At 39.5% G+C, this 18,102-nt stretch overlaps 3 protein-coding genes across 4 annotated transcripts in view; 2 read left to right on the forward strand and 1 right to left on the reverse strand.

Annotated features, from left to right (window-relative positions):
• The window catches only part of LOC130438786 (disintegrin and metalloproteinase domain-containing protein 12), a 92,026-nt gene extending 85,126 nt beyond the window's left edge, over positions 1 to 6,900 (forward strand). The window contains exons 21-23 of the mRNA XM_056770955.1: positions 753 to 983; positions 3,569 to 3,726; positions 3,801 to 6,900. Of these exons, the coding sequence (XP_056626933.1) occupies positions 753 to 983; positions 3,569 to 3,726; positions 3,801 to 3,870 (459 nt within the window). The 3' untranslated portion in view covers positions 3,871 to 6,900. The remainder of the gene's footprint in view (positions 1 to 752; positions 984 to 3,568; positions 3,727 to 3,800) is intronic.
• A 790-nt stretch (positions 6,901 to 7,690) lies between these two features.
• On the forward strand, positions 7,691 to 14,504 carry dhx32a (DEAH (Asp-Glu-Ala-His) box polypeptide 32a). 2 transcript variants are annotated; one of them, XM_056770974.1, is made up of 11 exons: positions 7,691 to 8,041; positions 9,172 to 9,365; positions 9,438 to 9,810; positions 9,950 to 10,183; positions 10,944 to 11,037; positions 11,543 to 11,692; positions 12,013 to 12,204; positions 12,543 to 12,683; positions 12,770 to 12,960; positions 13,225 to 13,412; positions 14,206 to 14,504. In XM_056770974.1, exons 1-11 carry the CDS (start codon positions 7,790 to 7,792, stop codon positions 14,396 to 14,398), a joined length of 2,202 nt encoding a protein of 733 aa, XP_056626952.1. In that variant the 5' UTR covers positions 7,691 to 7,789; the 3' UTR covers positions 14,399 to 14,504. The 2 variants fall into 2 exon arrangements, with proteins under 2 accessions (XP_056626952.1, XP_056626953.1); XM_056770975.1 differs by lacking the exon at positions 13,225 to 13,412 and having other exon boundaries at positions 14,206 to 14,349.
• A 147-nt stretch (positions 14,505 to 14,651) lies between these two features.
• Positions 14,652 to 17,512, reverse strand: bccip (BRCA2 and CDKN1A interacting protein). The gene is made up of 7 exons (XM_056771000.1): positions 17,328 to 17,512; positions 17,140 to 17,214; positions 16,719 to 16,799; positions 16,506 to 16,595; positions 16,153 to 16,340; positions 15,004 to 15,169; positions 14,652 to 14,852 (listed from the first exon to the last, which is right to left on the reverse strand). Exons 1-7 carry the CDS (start codon positions 17,457 to 17,459, stop codon positions 14,682 to 14,684), a joined length of 903 nt encoding a protein of 300 aa, XP_056626978.1. The 5' UTR covers positions 17,460 to 17,512; the 3' UTR covers positions 14,652 to 14,681.
• Positions 17,513 to 18,102: the final 590 nt, after the last annotated feature.

The raw sequence follows: 18,102 nt of genomic DNA on the forward strand, positions 1-18,102 counted from the left end.
TTAAAATAATTAAATTATAATTAAATAATTATATATATATATATATAATTATTTAATTATAATGTAATTATTTTAATTTTAGTGAACTCAAACTTGCTATAAATTATTCAAGTATCATGATATTCGAAATATATCATAGACTTCAGAAATGTGTTATTGGGGCAAGCACATACTGTATTCATATAACGCGCATCCACAAAAAAACATTTGTATGTATAAACACTCGTATGTATAACACTGCATCACGATCACTTTAAAATCTTAATGACAGCTGCCGCTCTGTTTAATAATAAAACCCAAGAGATCCGCAGCAGTTTCATGGTGAGACTTGAGTGTTTGAAATGTGTTCTTTAGTTGTCAGAACACTGCAGCTCTCTATAGCCGTTCGTTTTGGAAATTCTGAGGACAATGCCTGTCAGCCAGATGCATTCTGGGTGTAATTTGTGATCTTTGTGCTGTTGTTGAGTCAAATCGGCTTAAATCTGTGATTGGAGGATATGTTTAAAAAACCACAACTGACCCCGGTGGCGTATGCGCTGAGAGTGTGTGCGCGTGTGTTAATGGTATTTCTCATTGGAAAGTCATCAATTATTCAACTGTACATCATTCGAGAAATGAAACGTTAAGTTTTCATATAATGGAAGTGAGTAGTATCCGAGGACATATATATTTTGAACATTACAATAGTAGGAATTCACTTTTAATCATGGGATATGTTTGATCAAAGCAAAATCTCTTTTTCCTCTCTCTAGCCGCAGTCTCCTCTTCAGACGGTGGATTCTGTGGTGCGCAGGCTGCCCCAGTGCCCTCAGGTTCCTCAGTCTCGCCCACTGCCACTCGGCCTGACCCGGACTCTGCCCTCACCCAGACTCCCTCACACCCACTCCACCCCACCCAGAGCACCCCCGCCGGCACACACACACTCACACATGTCCTCTCCTGTCCACGGCATCGCCTGTCAGAACGTCTACAAGATTGCCATGGTGAGTGAACCTGTAAATAAGCATCCTTTATCCCTGTGAGGATGTTGCGGGGAGTTGCTAAGCAGCTGTTACACGTGTCTAAGGTATTAAGGTTTTTGAACATCTTTCTGTGAGGTTGCTGAGAGATTTGTAATCTCTGATACTCTGGTCTGTAGATATACTGTATCTAATCTTAATCTTTCAGTGTTTTTTTTCTAAGCGTATTTTATGTAAAATGAGGAAGATAGGGAATCAATGAGTTTTTACTGCGGGTGGAGCCGAAAAACCAATTCTTAACGACAAAATATCTAATGTGACCCTGTTTAGAATTGAAAAGGTCGCTGCTTTGGGATGCTTGGTCTCCATCACCTCTTGTCAGAGTCATTAGCTTAATAATTATCCTCTTGTTAGGGCACTTAAAAGGGTTTTGAAAAATAACCGTCCTAATTGTCGCACCATTTAAAACGATCTAATTAAAGGAGGCAGTAAATTACTGACAGGGAATGAAGGACGATGTGCTTTATATAACAGCACCACAATAGAAGTTCATTTGCTAAGGTCGTCCGTCTCAGAGAAAGTGACCGCAACACAATTTCATAACCCACCTGGAGCAGTGTTTGTGTTATCAGACACCTGCCCTGTTTTTTGATAAAGTGTAGCAATTTGCTGTTTGTTCCATAAACCCCTTGGCTTGTCTTTTATAAAAGCCTGTGAGAGTCAGATTGCAGGTAGAGAGAGAAAGCGGATGTGCTCCCTGAAAGAGAAACAAGAAAACTGCTCTCTTGACATTCTGAAAATAGATCATGAAGAAATACTCTTAAACTATAGTTCATATAAACTATAGTTCTTTAATGGGTCAGCATAAAACCTCACGTTGACAGACAGTGGTCACTGTTGTTGTTTGGACAAAAGCTGTGTAAAGGTTTTTCAGAATAAAGAAATAATAAAAGCAATACAGGTTCGTAATGACTTGGATGAATAAGTAATGACTGTTTTAAGTTAATAAAACTGTACCACACTGTAGTGAACTATAAGTCTGAACTACAAACAATCAGAAATACAGAGAGATCATCAGACAGACAGATAAATTGACAGACAGATCGTTAGACCCACAGATAGACGGATAGTTCAGAAAGAGAGTCAGACAGATAGAAAAACAGAGTAGGACCTACAGAAAGTCAGACTAACAGTCAAGCAGACAGACAGATAAGGCAGACAGACTGAAAGTCATGTGGTCAGACTTACAATCAAGCAGAGAGACAGACTATTAGACTGACGTACGGTTAGACGTAAAGACAGATATACATTTAGACACACAGACAGACTTCCAGACAAACACAAACGGAGAGACAGACATTTAGACAGACAGACAGTTAGACTGACAACAGATCAGATACAAAGTTTGACAGACAGAGATACAGTCAGACAGACAGACAATAAAACAAATTGACAGACAATTAGACTCACCGCCAGACAGATTAGTTAGATAATCAGAGAGAAAGAGAGAGAGAGAGAGAGAGAGAGAGAGAGAGAGAGAGAGAGTGAGACATACAGAGAAATTGAGGAGTCAGACAGACAAGCAGAAAGTTTCAGTCAGACAGAAAGTAATAAAGTCAGACTATCAGTGAAACAGACAAACATACAGATAGTTTGACAGACAGACAGACAGACAGAGAGATAAAGCAGCCAGACAGCAAGTTGTGTTGTCAGACTAATAGTCGAGCAGACAGTTAGACAGAAGGTCATACAGTAGAAATGGCCGGATGAACAGAACAGCAGACATGTGTAGTGTGTGTCACAACGCTCCATCATGGAACAATGACACACTTGAGTCTATTCAGACATTTTTATTACCCACAAATGAAGAAAAACCAGGAGACGGTCACTGGCAGTGCAGAAACATAATTCTTTACAAAGATAAAATAAAGAGAGCTGAATGAAGCTGAAGTGTTGGATAGAGATCAGTGGAGGTAACAGTTCATCATCTCCTCATCTCAAACCAATAGATTCTGAACATATGGGGTCACTTATCACATGACCATGTAACAGCCACCTATATCTAATGTGTTTGTTGTGTGTACACAAGCTCCTGCGTCAGCGCCTGGGGAGTTTGAGGGGCATGCTGAGAGGTGAACAGGTGTGATGGTCGCTCTACCACTGATAATGTGTGTACATTTTTCTTTGTGACTGAACCGGAGAGTTTCCTTCCCCATTTCTACACCACTATAAAAGTGTGCAGGTTGTTTAACCGATGGACTGGTGTCATTCTTCCTCGGCTTTGGCCATCTGTTCAATTCCGGGTAACGTTGGCTTAAACTCTCCGCCTGCCGTTACAACCAGGGGAGCGTTACCATGACAGCAGCAGTAAAGAACTGGCATAGCAGTGAGACGAGACGTGTGTGTATTGCCATCTGGTGGCCGAGCAACAGAACTAATAGAGATTCTGTAACACAGAAATGATGATTTCATGCCAATCCAAAACTTTCTCCATTGAAATGCTTACAAAGCTAAGACAAATGTGCTTTTTAAATGTAGTCTTGAGCATCACGTGTTTGTTCCTGTGCTTGACTCTGCATCCTCACTTTAGTCTCTCACCTTTCTCACAGACGTTTGAAAAGCCCCATCCACCCCAGAAACCGCTTCCAGCTGACCCGCTCGGGAGGAACGTCCGGCTAATGCGGAGCCCGTCTGCCATCCGACTGCCAGCTCCCATCCCGACCGCGGTCACCCCTCGACATGTCCCACCACATCCACAGCCTAGCAGGTAAAAACACATACACATCAAGTACATAAACACTAAAAAAGAAAGTTCTCTTAACCTGTCTGTGTGTCTGTCAGACTTGCTCCCAAACAACCACCCGTCCTGCCCAAGCCTCATTTCACAGCGGGAGTGAAGTTCAGCAGCTGAGAGCCGTACAGACGCCATCTCGTCTTTGGAGACGCTCGCAGATTTTTGCACTATGAAGCTCTGCAGACACATGTCAGAGTCTTGATGTAAGGGGTGACCTTTGACCCCCGAGGTGCTCGCCCTCTAAACGGTGCTATGAGTTTACGCTCAGGTACATGTCAGGCGCTATTTATGTTTGTTTAAAATGTATTTATTTTTTCGGTGCACTGTGGTCGACACTTTCTCAATCGTAGCAGCAATCGGTGGTCCGCCCACGTTGTCTTTTTCTTTTTTGTTGTTTTTAGAACATCATTTAAAATGATTGACCTGTGTATCCAGAGCCTAAATGAACACGTGACACATGGATGCTCTTTAGGTTGGGCTAAACTGGATTGAAAACCAAATTGGATTTAAAATTTAATTGGGAGTCACACCTGGGAAATGTGCCTGTAATGTTTTCAATTCAGTTTTTGTTGGTTCAATGATATTATGTTTTATGTAATAAGGGCTGTCTGTCGGTTCATTGTATTTTTGTATTAAACATTTGATTACTTTTTCATATGTCAATGGTTAAACCTGAATCCAGACCCTTTAACATAAAAGCATACATTCAGCTTTTTATAATCTGATTTGATGTGTTATGACATCATTTGAGCCTGTCGAAACTTAAAACGATGGAAAGAAATGTTTGACATATTTCTAGATACCCCGAGTTATAAAACGACTCAAAATCACCTGACATTTTCACTGTCAACTTCTGTTGTGAATTGACCCGTCTGTGATGCCATCTGCAATTTGGAACTAAGATTATTGCTGTTTATCGAGTTATGTGAATGGGTCTTTAGGACTATAATGCCACATCTCTGTGACATTTATCGGGTTCTGAATATACAGCGATCAGAATACTCCAGATATGAGAATTCACAGTGACATACAGGAAGATCCTTTTCATGTAATTAAAATTCATAATCATGTCATTTCGCATCCAAAACATTCTGATCATCGTTCATTTGAAAGATTGTGAGAGAGACAAATGGAGATCATGATTTATTTCTGACTTATAATTCAGATAAAACGCTTTAATAGATCATCTGCAAAAGTGCTTTGAAGAAGATAAATAAGCAACCTTCATTATGTGCTTTGTATTTGGTTTGTGAAAGAGCAGTTCCCTATCTGTAGGCCCAGTTTTCAGAGTCATGGAGATGTTTTTCCAAAGACACAGTTTTTAAAAAAGGAGTTATTTAAGGCGGGATGTCCGATTTCTCATGTTCAAATCACAAAAAAAGAAACACCTCTATCCCCATCTTCCGCTTTTGTCAGCGCTCGACTCGACTAATATCCATCCTGTGCACTGTGCACCTTACTGCTGATTGGCTACAAGGTTGTTTTGATACTCGGCCCCACTTTGTCTAAACAAGGCGAATTATAGTACACCCCGCCTTTAAGAGGAAATAATTTGAACGTTTAATTACAGTGCATTGTCTAGTGGCAGAATGGCACCATTGAGCTTTTGCGATGACAGGGTCGGCAGACTAATTTCCGATCGTATAACGAGTTGTTTTGGCTTAACATGGTGCTCAGCAATGTATAGAGGATGACCGTGTCTAAAAAACTCCCATATTTGCCGCCCAAAACCCTCCATTTCCCACACAGTGTTATACTACTGCGACCGGAAATTACTCTGCCGACCCTGGCATCCCAAAAGCTCACCGGCGCCATCTTGTGCAACTACTGGCCAAATAAAGAGTTTATTTCTAAAAACAGATAACTACATTTTATAAAAGTCATGTTTTTTATCATTTTGTTATCTTGTTTTAATTGTGTTAGCTGTGTTTATAATTATTATTCTTTTAGAGTTATATTACTTAATCAAAATAAACCAACTGCAGTTTGATTGATATTGGGATGCACAATGAAAAACATGATTATTGAACATTTTAAAAAGGGACTTATCTGTTTTTGCAAAGAAACTGAGATGAGATGATGTTCATATATGATGTTCACAGTTGTGCGAAATAATATTGCCACATGAGGCATTAGAGCGGGTTTTGTAAGACAAAGTAAAAAAAGAGGAAGCATCTGTCATCAGTAATATTTCTCAACATTCCCATGATCCATTTGGGCTTCTTCAAACTCAGTCATTCCTTGCAATGCATGATGGGAGATTTGTCAGCAGTGCAGAAATAGATCTTTGTGTCCTGTGGACCTCATTATCCTAATTTAAAAAAGCACACAGGATTTTTGAGAAAGAGTTTTTCTGGAACATAAAACCAATTAAAGAAATGACAGTCTCAACAAGGATGATGTAAATTATAAAATATTGACCTAATTTAAACTAGATTAAACTAAAGACTAAAATATTAATCTAGTTTCTCTATGATATTATGTTTATCTAAAGACACATTTGAAATATTTCTCACATCTGGCCACCCAAAAATCTAGCATTAAGTATGTTGCTATTTGACCATATAGCCACTGGATCTTTGTGTTTTTATAACAGGTGCACAGCTTTTTTAGACCACAAAACATTTTGCTTTATTAATGGCTGGTAGATATTATAGATTGACTGGCCATTGGCAGGTGTTCAAAAATTGTGACACGAAAGAAACTGTGCTCATGGAATTGAATATATCTGCCACCACTGAGCCCATTATGATTTCAAATGTATGGGTACATTTATATGAGCCATTTCCTCACAGTGCCATCATTTCTCGGTGTTTACATTGTAAATAAATCTCTATCAAACATCAAGAAGCCTCTTCTAGTGTTAAACCACAACCGTGCATTAGAAAACTCACAGAGACTGTGAAAATCTAGACTCTGACCGATTATATTATAATCACGTGTCTCTAACTGCCTTGCCTTTTTCATTCACATCATCATTTACTGTCATTTACTTTGAGTCATGTATTCACACTCATGTAATGTTCTTACATGTTTTCTTCAGTGTATGTGTCACAATGCTTTTTTATAATACATATTTGATTAATCGAGAAATGTGAAATAAATTACTGAATGTTAATGTCTGGTGCATTGATTCTGAACACATAAACCACATAAAGTTTTAAACTGCTTTGAGTCTTATTTCATCTGATGTCTGTCACTATTCAGCAAACAACTGATAATACTAAAAAACTAAACTGACTTGATGTCACTCAAAGTCTCAACTTTGAATCAAACAGAATGGCAATTTTACTTTTCTACAAAACAACTCTGCCACGTCCACAGCTTTAAAACTCCAATCCAGAATTTCATCAGACGCACGCACCTGGCCCCGAAGTTAACTTCCGGTATGTGTTTGGTTATAATGTAACAATTTATTTGATGTGTATTTTTTATTAATATTCATTTATATTACTTTTTAATTGTATTAAATTACATTAAAATGACTTAACGACTATTTGCGGAGGTTTGCCGGAAGTTAAGTTTGGGACACATTTTTTTGCTGCCGAAACCTGAAGAGAAACATACGACTGTTGATGTTTGTTTGTATGAAATCACAATTAATAAAAGTACTAATATTACAATGTGTAGCCTAATGTTAGGGTACTTTGGCAGGGTTGCCAGGTCCTCTGTTGTATTTCAGAGTTGAAAAAAAAACAATTATTATTAAACACAAAATGTTCACAATTTGTTCAAAACACGTTTTCAACCGTTTTCAATTCGATCTGTTCACTATGCCCTTAAGTTTATAAAAAAGACAAAATCTTAATTGCAGTTACAAAATCCTTCAAACAGCTCGTGCCAGCGGCTTGATGCTGGATCACCCGGGCGCGTTACCAGCTGCTGCGCTCGCGCACGAGAGCGCGCACGAGTGTTTCCGAATGAGTGTTTGCGATTTCCAACGCGTGTCAGACGATGAACTAAAAGTGTGTTTTCTGAATGAAACCATGAGCCCACAGGAGGAGCAGTGCGTTTAGTTTACAGAAGAGGTGATGATATGGCAGGAAGCAGCGAAATATCAGAAGGAGAATTAATAAAAGAGGAAGAGGAATGTGATGTCTTTGAGTTTGGTGATGACCTGGAGCTCAACCCGTTTGATGGTTTGCCATATTCCTCCAGATATTACAGACTTGTGCAGGAGAGAAAGACCCTGCCAGTTTCTAAACACAGACATGAATTCATGACTTTCCTTGAAAATCATCAGATTGTCATAGTGTCGGCCACAACTCACAGTGGGAAAAGCACACAGGTGAGTTGTTCACATCCGTAACTAATTATAACTTTTTCATTCTTGTAAATTCGCTCAAACAGATTAGTTAAAACATTTGCATTTATAAACTATCTTTCGTACATTTATAAAAACTTATATTTATATAATCCATGTAAACACTTTGCAAGTTAATTAAAATAAATAAGAATTAAACAGTTTGGATTTGTTGAGTATACAAATTTAGACAAATCTATTTTTAAATCTAGTAGGAAGCCATGTTTAGCTTCACGACACTAAAAGGCTGTTGCAGTGTGCAGAGGAACTAAATATAGACTGGAGAAACATAAGACACATTGCTGTGAGAGTACTAGTAAAGCTGTTTGTTTTGACATTGTTTGACATACAACTTTTGGAAAGTTTTCAAACAGGATTCGATTTACTGCCATTGACCTCCACGTTATGTGAAGTATGGAATCGCACTTCCAATTTGAATTGAAATACGATAAAACTCATAACATGTCTTTAATCACATGTTACTTTTTTGTAAATCATCCATTAATCACGTGTAGTCATTTCAGAAATGTAACATTATAGTAATAAATAATGTTTGACGGTGTACAATTGATACAATGTAATCATGTGGCCATTCTATGTGAGCATCCAACTTATGAATTCAAATGTTGACCATTCTTTTAAGATTTATGTCAGTATACAAATATTTTAGTGCAGATACTAACAGAGAGTCTTAAATCAATATTTGTTCTGGGATGAATAAATGCCTTTTAATAATAGTGAAGAAACCTGTTCTGAACTCTAAATAGATGTGGTCTGATTTGTTCTGAATGAGCAAACATACTTAAGTCATTATTTGAAATGAGGTTTTCAATTCCTGTATCATGTGAATGTTTGCCGCGGAGTGAGTCATTGACACTGCCTTCCTTGTGTCGAGTCTTATAAACAAAAAGCCGATCAGCTGGTTTTGGTCGGTCCACCTGGCTTCAATATATATTTTATTATTTATTTGACCTGTTATTTGAATTGTAAACAGTATGTTTGGACTTTGCGTTTTAAACATTATATGAAATTGAAATCAATTTAGTCTTACTGCTTGTGTAAATGAATAATGGTGTAATGTATGATGTACAGAATTTGCTGATGTGTGTCTGTAGATCCCGCAGTGGTGTGCAGAATTCTGCCTGTCTGTGCAGTACCAGCATGGCGTGGTGGTGTGCAGTCAGATCCAGAGACAGCAGGCTGTAGATCTGGCCCTCCGTGTAGCCGATGAGATGGATGTCAACATCGGTCATGAGGTCGGATACAGCCTCCCACTGGAGACGTGCTGCTCCAACGATACTGTTCTCAGGTCAGTGCTCAAATCATCTGCTACTGATCATTTTGGGTCGGTGTGTTGTGTTACTCTTGGTTTTATTTGCAGGTATTGTACCGATGATATCCTGCTGAGGAAGATGATGTCCGATCCCCTCCTGGAGCATTATGGGGTGGTGGTGATAGACCAGGCCCACGAGAGGACCGTGAGCACTGACGTTCTGCTGGCTCTGCTCAGAGAGGTTCTCCTTCAGCGGCCCGAGCTCAGGGTGGTGGTTCTGACCTCACCGCCCGCATCAGACGCGCTCCTCACGCATTACGGGAACGCTCCGCACCTGCGCGTGGACGCGGCGTGGGCGGGTGAGGTGGTCTACGGCAACGGCAGCAGGACGGAAAGCTTCTATTCGGCTCTGAGGCTCACGCTGGAGGTCCATAGATCAGGAGATCCTGGAGATGTGGCCACGTTTTTAGCTTCTGATCAGGTGAGATAGCAGATTGTGTCACGTAGTTTTACATACTGAACTGTATTGAACTTGACCTTATCTCGCACTATTTAGTCAAAATTGAATTTTTCATTCTTAATGTATGCTTTGTTATTGAAATCAACCTTTTTTGTTTTAGGATGTTGTGCGTGCCTGTAATATTCTTGTTAAGGAAGCAGCCAGAATGAGCGCCAGTCTGGGAGAACTGGTTCCAGTAACCCTGTGCCCGGGAAATCCCGGAATGTGTCCACCAATCACAGAAAAGAGGAGGAGGTGTAGGCGGGTCTATCTCTCCTGTAGCCAATCAGAAGAGTTATTCTGGCAAATGGACAGCATTAAATTTGTCATCGATACTGGAGTGGAAAAAAAATTAGTGAGTAACATGTTAAGAAACTCGGTTTATCACAATTTATTGGTTTATCACAATAAATATTTTTGTGGAAAAGATATCGTCACACTTAATACCGACAATATAAACACTGAAATGCATATCAAAGTACAATAGTATTACAGCCTCAGAACATCAGACCATTTAATGGTTCTTAAATTATGCGCTGAAATGAAAAAAAATTGATTTTGTGAAACACAAAAAAGATATTCTGAGAAATGTCTCAGCGGTTTTGTGCCCACACAATGGAAGTAATTGGAATGGTTCTGCAAAATAAGGTTGTGTCTGAAATTTAGTGGCCTCTAGTGGTGAGGTTGCGAATTGCAAACAACGGCTCACTGCATTCCTCCCTATTGAAGCACCACAGATCTAAGATGTCTTCACGTTTTTGCTTCTTTGTCCGAAGGAGATAATGTATTTATGAAACGCGTTCTGTAGAGCAGTTTGTCCTTTCAGGGCTACTGTAGAAACGACACGGAGACTTTTCATGTAAGGGGACCAGCCGTTTTTGTAGATAGAAGTAGTCCATTCTAAGATAATAAAAACATAACACTCAATTATGTAAGGTCTTTATACACCTCTGAATGCATAGTTATGTTTATTAAATTATATTTCTGTCATTAGATCCTCACAAAATGTACACACTGGTCCTTTAATTTGTGAATCACATTGAGTTTTGTCAGTGAGTCCAAAGTTTTGTGATCACGCATTCATATATTGTCTGTTATTGTCATATTGTGTTCAGGTGTATAATCCACGCATGAGGGCCAGTTCAGAAGTGCTTCGACCCATCAGTAAATGTCAGGCAGAAATGCGTAAACATCTCGTTGGATCAACAGGTACTACAGCCATACTTTCCAAACTTAGAGGGATAGTTCACCCAAAAATGAAAATTCTGTCATCATTTACTCACCCTCAGGTTGTTTCGAACCTGTTAACATTTATTTGGTCTGTTAAACACAAAGAAATAAAGATATTTGTAAGAATGTTAGCAATTTTCAGTTCTGTGACATCATTACCATCATCCACTACCATAGTAGGGAAAAAATATTTAAAACACAAAGTGGTATATTTTTAAGAATTTAGGTAAACTAACCGTTTAGGTCACCTTTGACTACCATTTAATTTTCAATCAGTTTTTTAATCAGTCAATTATGTCGCAGAAATTAAAATTGCTAACATTCTTCTAAATTATTACAAATTAATTTATACAGGGATGAAATGACTTGAGGCTGAATACATGATGACGGAATTACATTTTTTGGGTGAACTATCACTTCAATCGGGTCAGAATTGAGTCAGCTGTTATACATGAGTCACTTTTTAACTTTGTTTATTTTGAAGGCAAATGCTTCTGTTTGTACCCCGAGGAGACTCAGCTGCCCCCTGATGTTCCTCCTCGGATGCTGGAATCAAACCTCACATCCACTGTGCTCTATCTGAAGAGGAGTGAAGTGGCCGGGCTCGGTCAATGTGACTTTATCAGCCGGCCAGGTGGGATACATGTTTTCAGAAGAACCTCAGAGTTATAGCAGATTCAGAGAGGTTCTGACTCTGGGAAATGTTGTCATTGTGTTTCTGATTCAGTGTTTTGTCATGCGTGAGTTTGCTGATCTGGCAACTCTGTTGTCTTCTGGGTTTAGCGTCATTGTTTCTGCTCACAGTTTGGACGGTGTGTAGCAGACAGAGTGATCAATGTTCAGCCTTTTGTGCAACAAAACACAACACACAGCAAAAGCTCGAGGCACATAAATGTGCACAAATAGAAAAACAGAAGCAATTATGTTCTCATGCAGTGATTTTTCCATGTTTAGATCCAGAAGGACTCATGCAAGCGTTAGAGGAGCTGGATTATCTGGCAGCGTTGGATGATGAAGGAAATCTGTCAGAGATGGGCATCATCATGTCAGAGTTTTCTCTAGATCCTCAGATGGCTAAAGCCCTGCTGGCGTCCTGTGAGTTTGACTGCGCTAGTGAGATGCTGACCATCGCTGCGATGCTTACAGGTACAGGAACGCTTCTAACCTTGAACAATGGTGAAAGGTTCAAATCCCCAGGATGCAATTCAATCTATGCCACTCTATCGCCATCTCTGTTTAAAACATAGAATTGCAGGTTATGCACTCAAGTCAAGTGACATCAAACTCAGTTTGACATCAAACTCAGTTTGGAAAAACTCATACCCCAAGAGCTCAAATTGCAAATCCTTATTATAAGATTATTGTGTGAGAAAGTTTACAAAAACTGATTTTTATGAACTTGCTCTAGAACAGTTTTTGTTTTATTTAAACAACAACAGAAAACGTTTAAAAATGCAAACGTGAAAACTTTCTGTCTGCATCAGCACCGAGCTACTGCATCGAGCCTCCCGTCGGCATGGTAACAGAAGCCACAAGATGTCATCTGAAGTTCCAGCATCCTGAGGGAGACCACTTCACCCTCGTTAACATCTACAACACCTTCAAACGCTACCAGAAGGAGCCATGTGAGTCAACACAACACGCTTGGGTTCCACATCATTTTATCGACATGTTCATCCAAGCGTGATGTGAAAGACTGCGTCTCTGTCAGATTTCAGTCAGGAGAAATGGTGCCAGAATTACTTCCTGTGTTGTGCGGCGCTGCAGACGGCAGACGCCATCCGAGCAGAACTGACAGACATTCTCAAACGGATCGAGCTTCCTATTTCAGAGCCTTCCTTTGGTACGAAGACCAACGCCATCAGCATCAAGAGGGCTCTGCTCGCCGGATACTTCATGCAGGTGCCAAAGCTTGTATAAACCTATTTGCATATAATACTTGTTTTTTTATATAATATTGTCTCTGTAACTGGATGGGTAACTGTGGGAAGCTTAAAAACTAAATTGCGATGAACTGTGAGCTCAAAGGCGACTAGAATTCATCCCATTATTCCTGCGTATAAACAGAACATCCTTTCTAAGATTTATCATAAAAAAAGTTGTTTATTTTTGCATTGTACCTAAACTCGAGGTGGCATTCGTTGTTTTGTGAACTCGGCTCCTCAGATTGCGAGAGACGTGGACGGATCGGGGAATTACTTCATGCTGTCGAATAAACACGTGGCCCAGGTTCATCCTCTGTCTGGTTATGGTACCAAAGCTCACAAACTGGGTCTGCCGGAGTGGGTTCTGTTTCACGAGTACAAACTTTCTGACAATCACATCAGAACCGTCACACACATCTCCCCACAGACGTGAGTGCAAATAAAATTGGAGATTTTAGTTTCCTCCATCCTCACACCATCATGTTGTCAGGGTGTCCGAGGATCCATAAAATGTCTTAAAAGTCTTAAATTCCATAATATCAAAATAAGGACTTAATTAGCACTAAAATGTCTTAAATCCGCGTTTCCAAGATCTTAGCAATGCAGTAGAACCAACACCGTAAAGATTTTATTTTCGTTTTAAAATCATGCAGGTCTATTTGTAATGCAGAACAAGTTAGGCGTAACCAACTAACAAATAACATGTTCTTGGGGGTTTCGTTAGGTGAGAGGACTGGACATTACCACATGGAGAAAAGTTAGAGTTTTAGCCATGGGGAAGTGCAATTTTGTTGCTATAAAATTGGTCTTAAATTTCATTCTGCACAGTATTAAAAAGGTGTCAAATCTAACTCTTAGAAACCTGCAGATACCCTGTGTTGTGGATGCTCTGTTAGTTTTTCAGGTTATACACATTCATGAGGATTAAACACCACTACCACTGATCTTGTAACAGAGATGTTAGTGGATGTAAATCTTGAAAACGTATGCTTATGTGTAGAATGGAGTACTGGATTACTGAATACACGATATTATGTTGTATATACTGCCTCCTAAAATGTGAAATAAATACAATTTTATATAACTTTTTAAGAGATCAGTTTAAAATGCATCACTTGGCACTATTGTAAACTAAAATGGATTAACTAGGTATTAAAAGGGTACATATAATATATTGCAGATATATTAAACATCTTATTTATCGTTTCTTTCTGTCCCGCAGCTTTCTTCAAGTGGCACCGCAGTATTTTTTCTGTAACCTGCCGCCAAGTGAGAGTAAAGACATCCTGCAGCACATTTTGGACGGCGATCGCTCGGGATCTTCAAACAGACGGCCGAAATCTCAACCTGCTGCGACGGAAACCCAGAGAGACTCGGAAGAGTCTGAATCACATGACCGATGTGTCATACACTGAATGTGTTATAAGACGTGAACTCTTTTGAGAATGAATATGTAAATATAGTGTTGAACCATTTGTATTGTTACTGTTGCTCAATAATTCTGTTTGAGTGGTTTATTTTGTGGGTGATGTTGATTGAGAATGAATAAATTTCACCGTTTACAAAGTGTTTGTTTGGAACATTGCGTCCACTCAAAGTTGTTGTACAACCTTAAAATCAATGCTTAAATTGAGTCGCCGGACCAGGAGAGAAAGCGGCAGACAGAGATCAAGACCAGTGGTTTATTTAAGGAAAAGTTCACACGGACAGATATTGTGTCATTTTATCCATGATGGTTCCCATCCTGTCTGTGGGAATCACCATTACGGTGCGGAAGGGTTTCATCGGAACGTCATCATACGACCATCTCCCCGTGGCACAAGAATCCGCCTGATCTTGAACGCAGTAGCTGAACTTCAGCGTGGCTTGCTGTGAAAGACAGAACGTGCATTGATGTTGAGTCATTTCCTTTTCCTCCCACAACAAAAGTACTCCAATATCTGTTCTGCACAAACATGACTGACATTTTCTTTCTGGAGTAACTTGCAGTCACAAGAAAGCTGATTATAAATGAAATCACCTCATAAAAGAACTCCTCCTCATCGTTGACAAACACCAGCTCATCTTTCGTCTGTCCGTGGCCTGATATGACCTTCTTTGCTGGTTTACAGGTTTTACTGATCATCAGATAGAACTGACATTTACCGCTGGGTTTGTTGGTCCGTTGTGCTTCAGCTAATTCCTGTCTGGAAAAACAAAACAGCAGCATTGAGGTGATTGCGTAAAGTTTACACGATGCCAGTCATAGCGCGAGTTTAGAAACTCGTCATGTAAAATGTGATTTCAGAAAACCCTTTTACAGTCAAACATTCAGGTAATGGAATGTTTTCCCAAAGTCTGTTAAACCTCTGGTGTGAGGTCACCAATAAGAGGGTGTTTAAGAGTACATAACATGAGATCATGAAAATTTCATTTCATGCAGTGCTTAATTTTGCCGCGATTGAAAGCAAGCAGTCTGCCAAGTTGTAAATCCAAAGGTGAATGAATAACAAAGTTAATGGCATAGAAAAAAGTGAGTCGACTCTGAATCACGCGAACCAAGCGTCTCTTGACCGAATCACATCACTACATATTGACCCCGCCTACGTTTTGCAAGGACTGCCCGTGAAAACTTCACTCTTCTCCCCCAAACACTGTAGCTCGTGAGCCCCATTTGCGGTAGACCAATCACAGCAGACTAGACTAGCGGAAAGGAGGAGATTAGACAGATGAATCGCTGAACGAATCATTTGAGAGTCAGTCAAGAAGTAAGGTAAGCAAAACTGTCTGTTATAGTGTTTTTACTCCTATATACATAAACTTGTTGTTGGACACTCCAAAAACCAAAGTAAGACCTTAAAAATCCCTGTCAATACAATAGCTTTGGAACCTGATGTTCCAAATATGGTAACAGGCGTTACATTTCCATCACACGCTTGCACTATTCCACCAATCACTACGCACTGGTTAACTGGCCAATAAAAGCACACCTCGCTTTTCAGAGAGATGAGCTGTGTAAAAAAAACTGCTCGTTTCAGAGAGTCGGGGCAAAGAGCACGGTCTGTGGAAAATACAGCGTTGAACTTCAATTGTCTACACACAGTGCATTCCATCTAAAACAAACCATAATATTCGTTTTAGACGTGTCATATGACCCCTTTAATGAAACACTTCAACATCTAACACTCACTGTAGCTGTTTGTGCATCGGCAGGGCGATCTGTGGAGGAACGTTAATGAAACGTTCACTCAGCAGTAGTCCAACCGATTGACCGCTTTCCTGCAGAAGCTTCTCAAATCTCTCCTGAACGTCAGGGGAGCCCGATGTGGCACACTGCTCGAGAAGCATGTCTTTGAGTTTCTCAAAACACTCCACACCCTGATCAACACACAAGATAATCTACACTTAGAGAAAAACACATCTTAGATACAAAGTTATATGAGGCTTTTTGTTTTGCCCCAGCTTTAAAATTCCTCTGATTTTATTTCTAAAATATGTATTTGTAACTTCCACTTTTAACTGTGCAAGTACGGTGCGTCTCACCTGTCTCTCTGTGAGGTTTACCATGCTGATGAACCCAAAGACCTCATCAGGGTCTGCCTCATCATCGCTGTCCTCCGGCACCTCGGCTTGCTAGAATAAAACACAAAGAAAGTATGTTAAAACTCCAACGCGAGTTAGAAATCTGTATGGAAAGGATTTATTATTTTCTATTAAATGAGACTTATTTACAGTACGTAAAAAAAGTGACTCTACCCTGATGACGCTGCCAATGTGATTCTGCTGGATGATGACGTCAGTGAGATCAGAGGTGTTCACGTGAGACTTTAAGAACAGCTGGGTGCACAAACACAACAATGTAAAAAAGCAACTCGTTATGCATTTATATTTTTAATTCTTAAGGACGCAAAATGTTTGATGTCGCACTGTGCACATGCGTGCTTTAGCAAGATGCAACTTTAAGAACCATGGTTTTATTATAGTAAAAGTAGTAACTCAATCGTCATCTGGACAGATCGATTATCATTTGCATTTCAATACTTTATAAATGAAATATATAAATATCATCGTTAAACTTTGGTTACTAAAGTTTGACGATGGTTTCTATGGTTTTATTACAAATACCAGTTAAACTATGGTTACTGTAGTAAACCTGTAGTAATGTCTGTAACGTTACCTGTTGCAGAAGAGTTTTAATGCCATGAAAGTCGTTGTCAGATATTGTATGCGCCTCGAAGTCAACGATGATTTCCTAAACACAAATTAAACCCATTTAAAGACCTTACAGAAGGTGCAGAAGTGTCCAGGCCTTCCCAACACTTCAGCTCTGGTTGCGATTTGAGATCAAACAGCAGCGTAAGTTACCTCATTTATTTCTTCATCTGAATTTTCACAGTCCTCGTCGCCAGAGTCTTCCAGACCTTCGTCCGAGCTTTCATCGCTGTCTTGGGCATTTGGCCTGGTTTCGATAGCGCGTTTCTTTGCTGATGAAGCCATGCTGATCCACTACAGCGCGCAGGAAACAGACACGCGTTTACGACGTTTTCCACATGTCGGGAAACTGGCGTTTCGTGTTCGGCCATTTTGGCGCAAAGCACACGCTTAGATTCATGAAGATTGAGCCCATGGACAAGAGCCAAAATGGCGTATGTTTTTCGAAACACGGCGAATTGAGTTTTTTACATACAGAGGGTTGCCACTGTTTGAAAATCGTATAATACTTTTATAAGGACGCTAACCAGTTTCTTTATTTTGACGAAAACATGTATGTGTCTCTTTACATATTAAGAGGCAATGGTGGTAATCTGACAGTTTACGTCATTGGTGTGCGCCGAGCTACTGTGGTACAAATATGTTTCATAATAAATAACATTATTGTAAAAAGGTGTCAACACATTAAAATTGTAATTTAAAAATACAGTCTCACAGAGTGTTAATTAGCTATGAACATTACAATTTAAAACTGTTTGGATGTGTTTTTTGATTCAATCGAATAAAAAAGAAAGCTGCTGGCTTCTGCATTTGCTTTCGCAAATATTAAATTAGTTAAAATAATCGTAACCATATAACATTAATTCCCTTTTGATTTCCCTTACAGAAATAAACGGATCATTTGAGAAGGTTCGCGAAGTGTCACGCG

Source organism: Triplophysa dalaica, chromosome 17 (assembly GCF_015846415.1).
Source record: "Triplophysa dalaica isolate WHDGS20190420 chromosome 17, ASM1584641v1, whole genome shotgun sequence".
NCBI classification, from domain to species: Eukaryota; Metazoa; Chordata; class Actinopteri; order Cypriniformes; family Nemacheilidae; genus Triplophysa; species Triplophysa dalaica.

What these genes read in the sequence shown, in the direction of transcription:
- dhx32a (XM_056770974.1), top strand. Translation starts at nt 7,790, where the DNA reads ATGGCAGGAAGCAGCGAAATATCAGAAGGAGAATTAATAAAAGAGGAA. An exon ending in TCCAACGATACTGTTCTCAG is followed by an intron (nt 9,366 to 9,437) that starts GTCAGTGCTCAA and finishes TTTTATTTGCAG; the next exon opens with GTATTGTACCGATGATATCC. An exon ending in ACATCTCGTTGGATCAACAG is followed by an intron (nt 11,038 to 11,542) that starts GTACTACAGCCA and finishes TTTATTTTGAAG; the next exon opens with GCAAATGCTTCTGTTTGTAC.
- bccip (XM_056771000.1), bottom strand. Translation starts at nt 17,459, where the DNA reads ATGGCTTCATCAGCAAAGAAACGCGCTATCGAAACCAGGCCAAATGCC. An exon ending in CAGATGAAGAAATAAATGAG is followed by an intron (nt 17,215 to 17,327) that starts GTAACTTACGCT and finishes ATTTGTGTTTAG; the next exon opens with GAAATCATCGTTGACTTCGA. An exon ending in TTAAAACTCTTCTGCAACAG is followed by an intron (nt 16,800 to 17,139) that starts GTAACGTTACAG and finishes TTGTGCACCCAG; the next exon opens with CTGTTCTTAAAGTCTCACGT.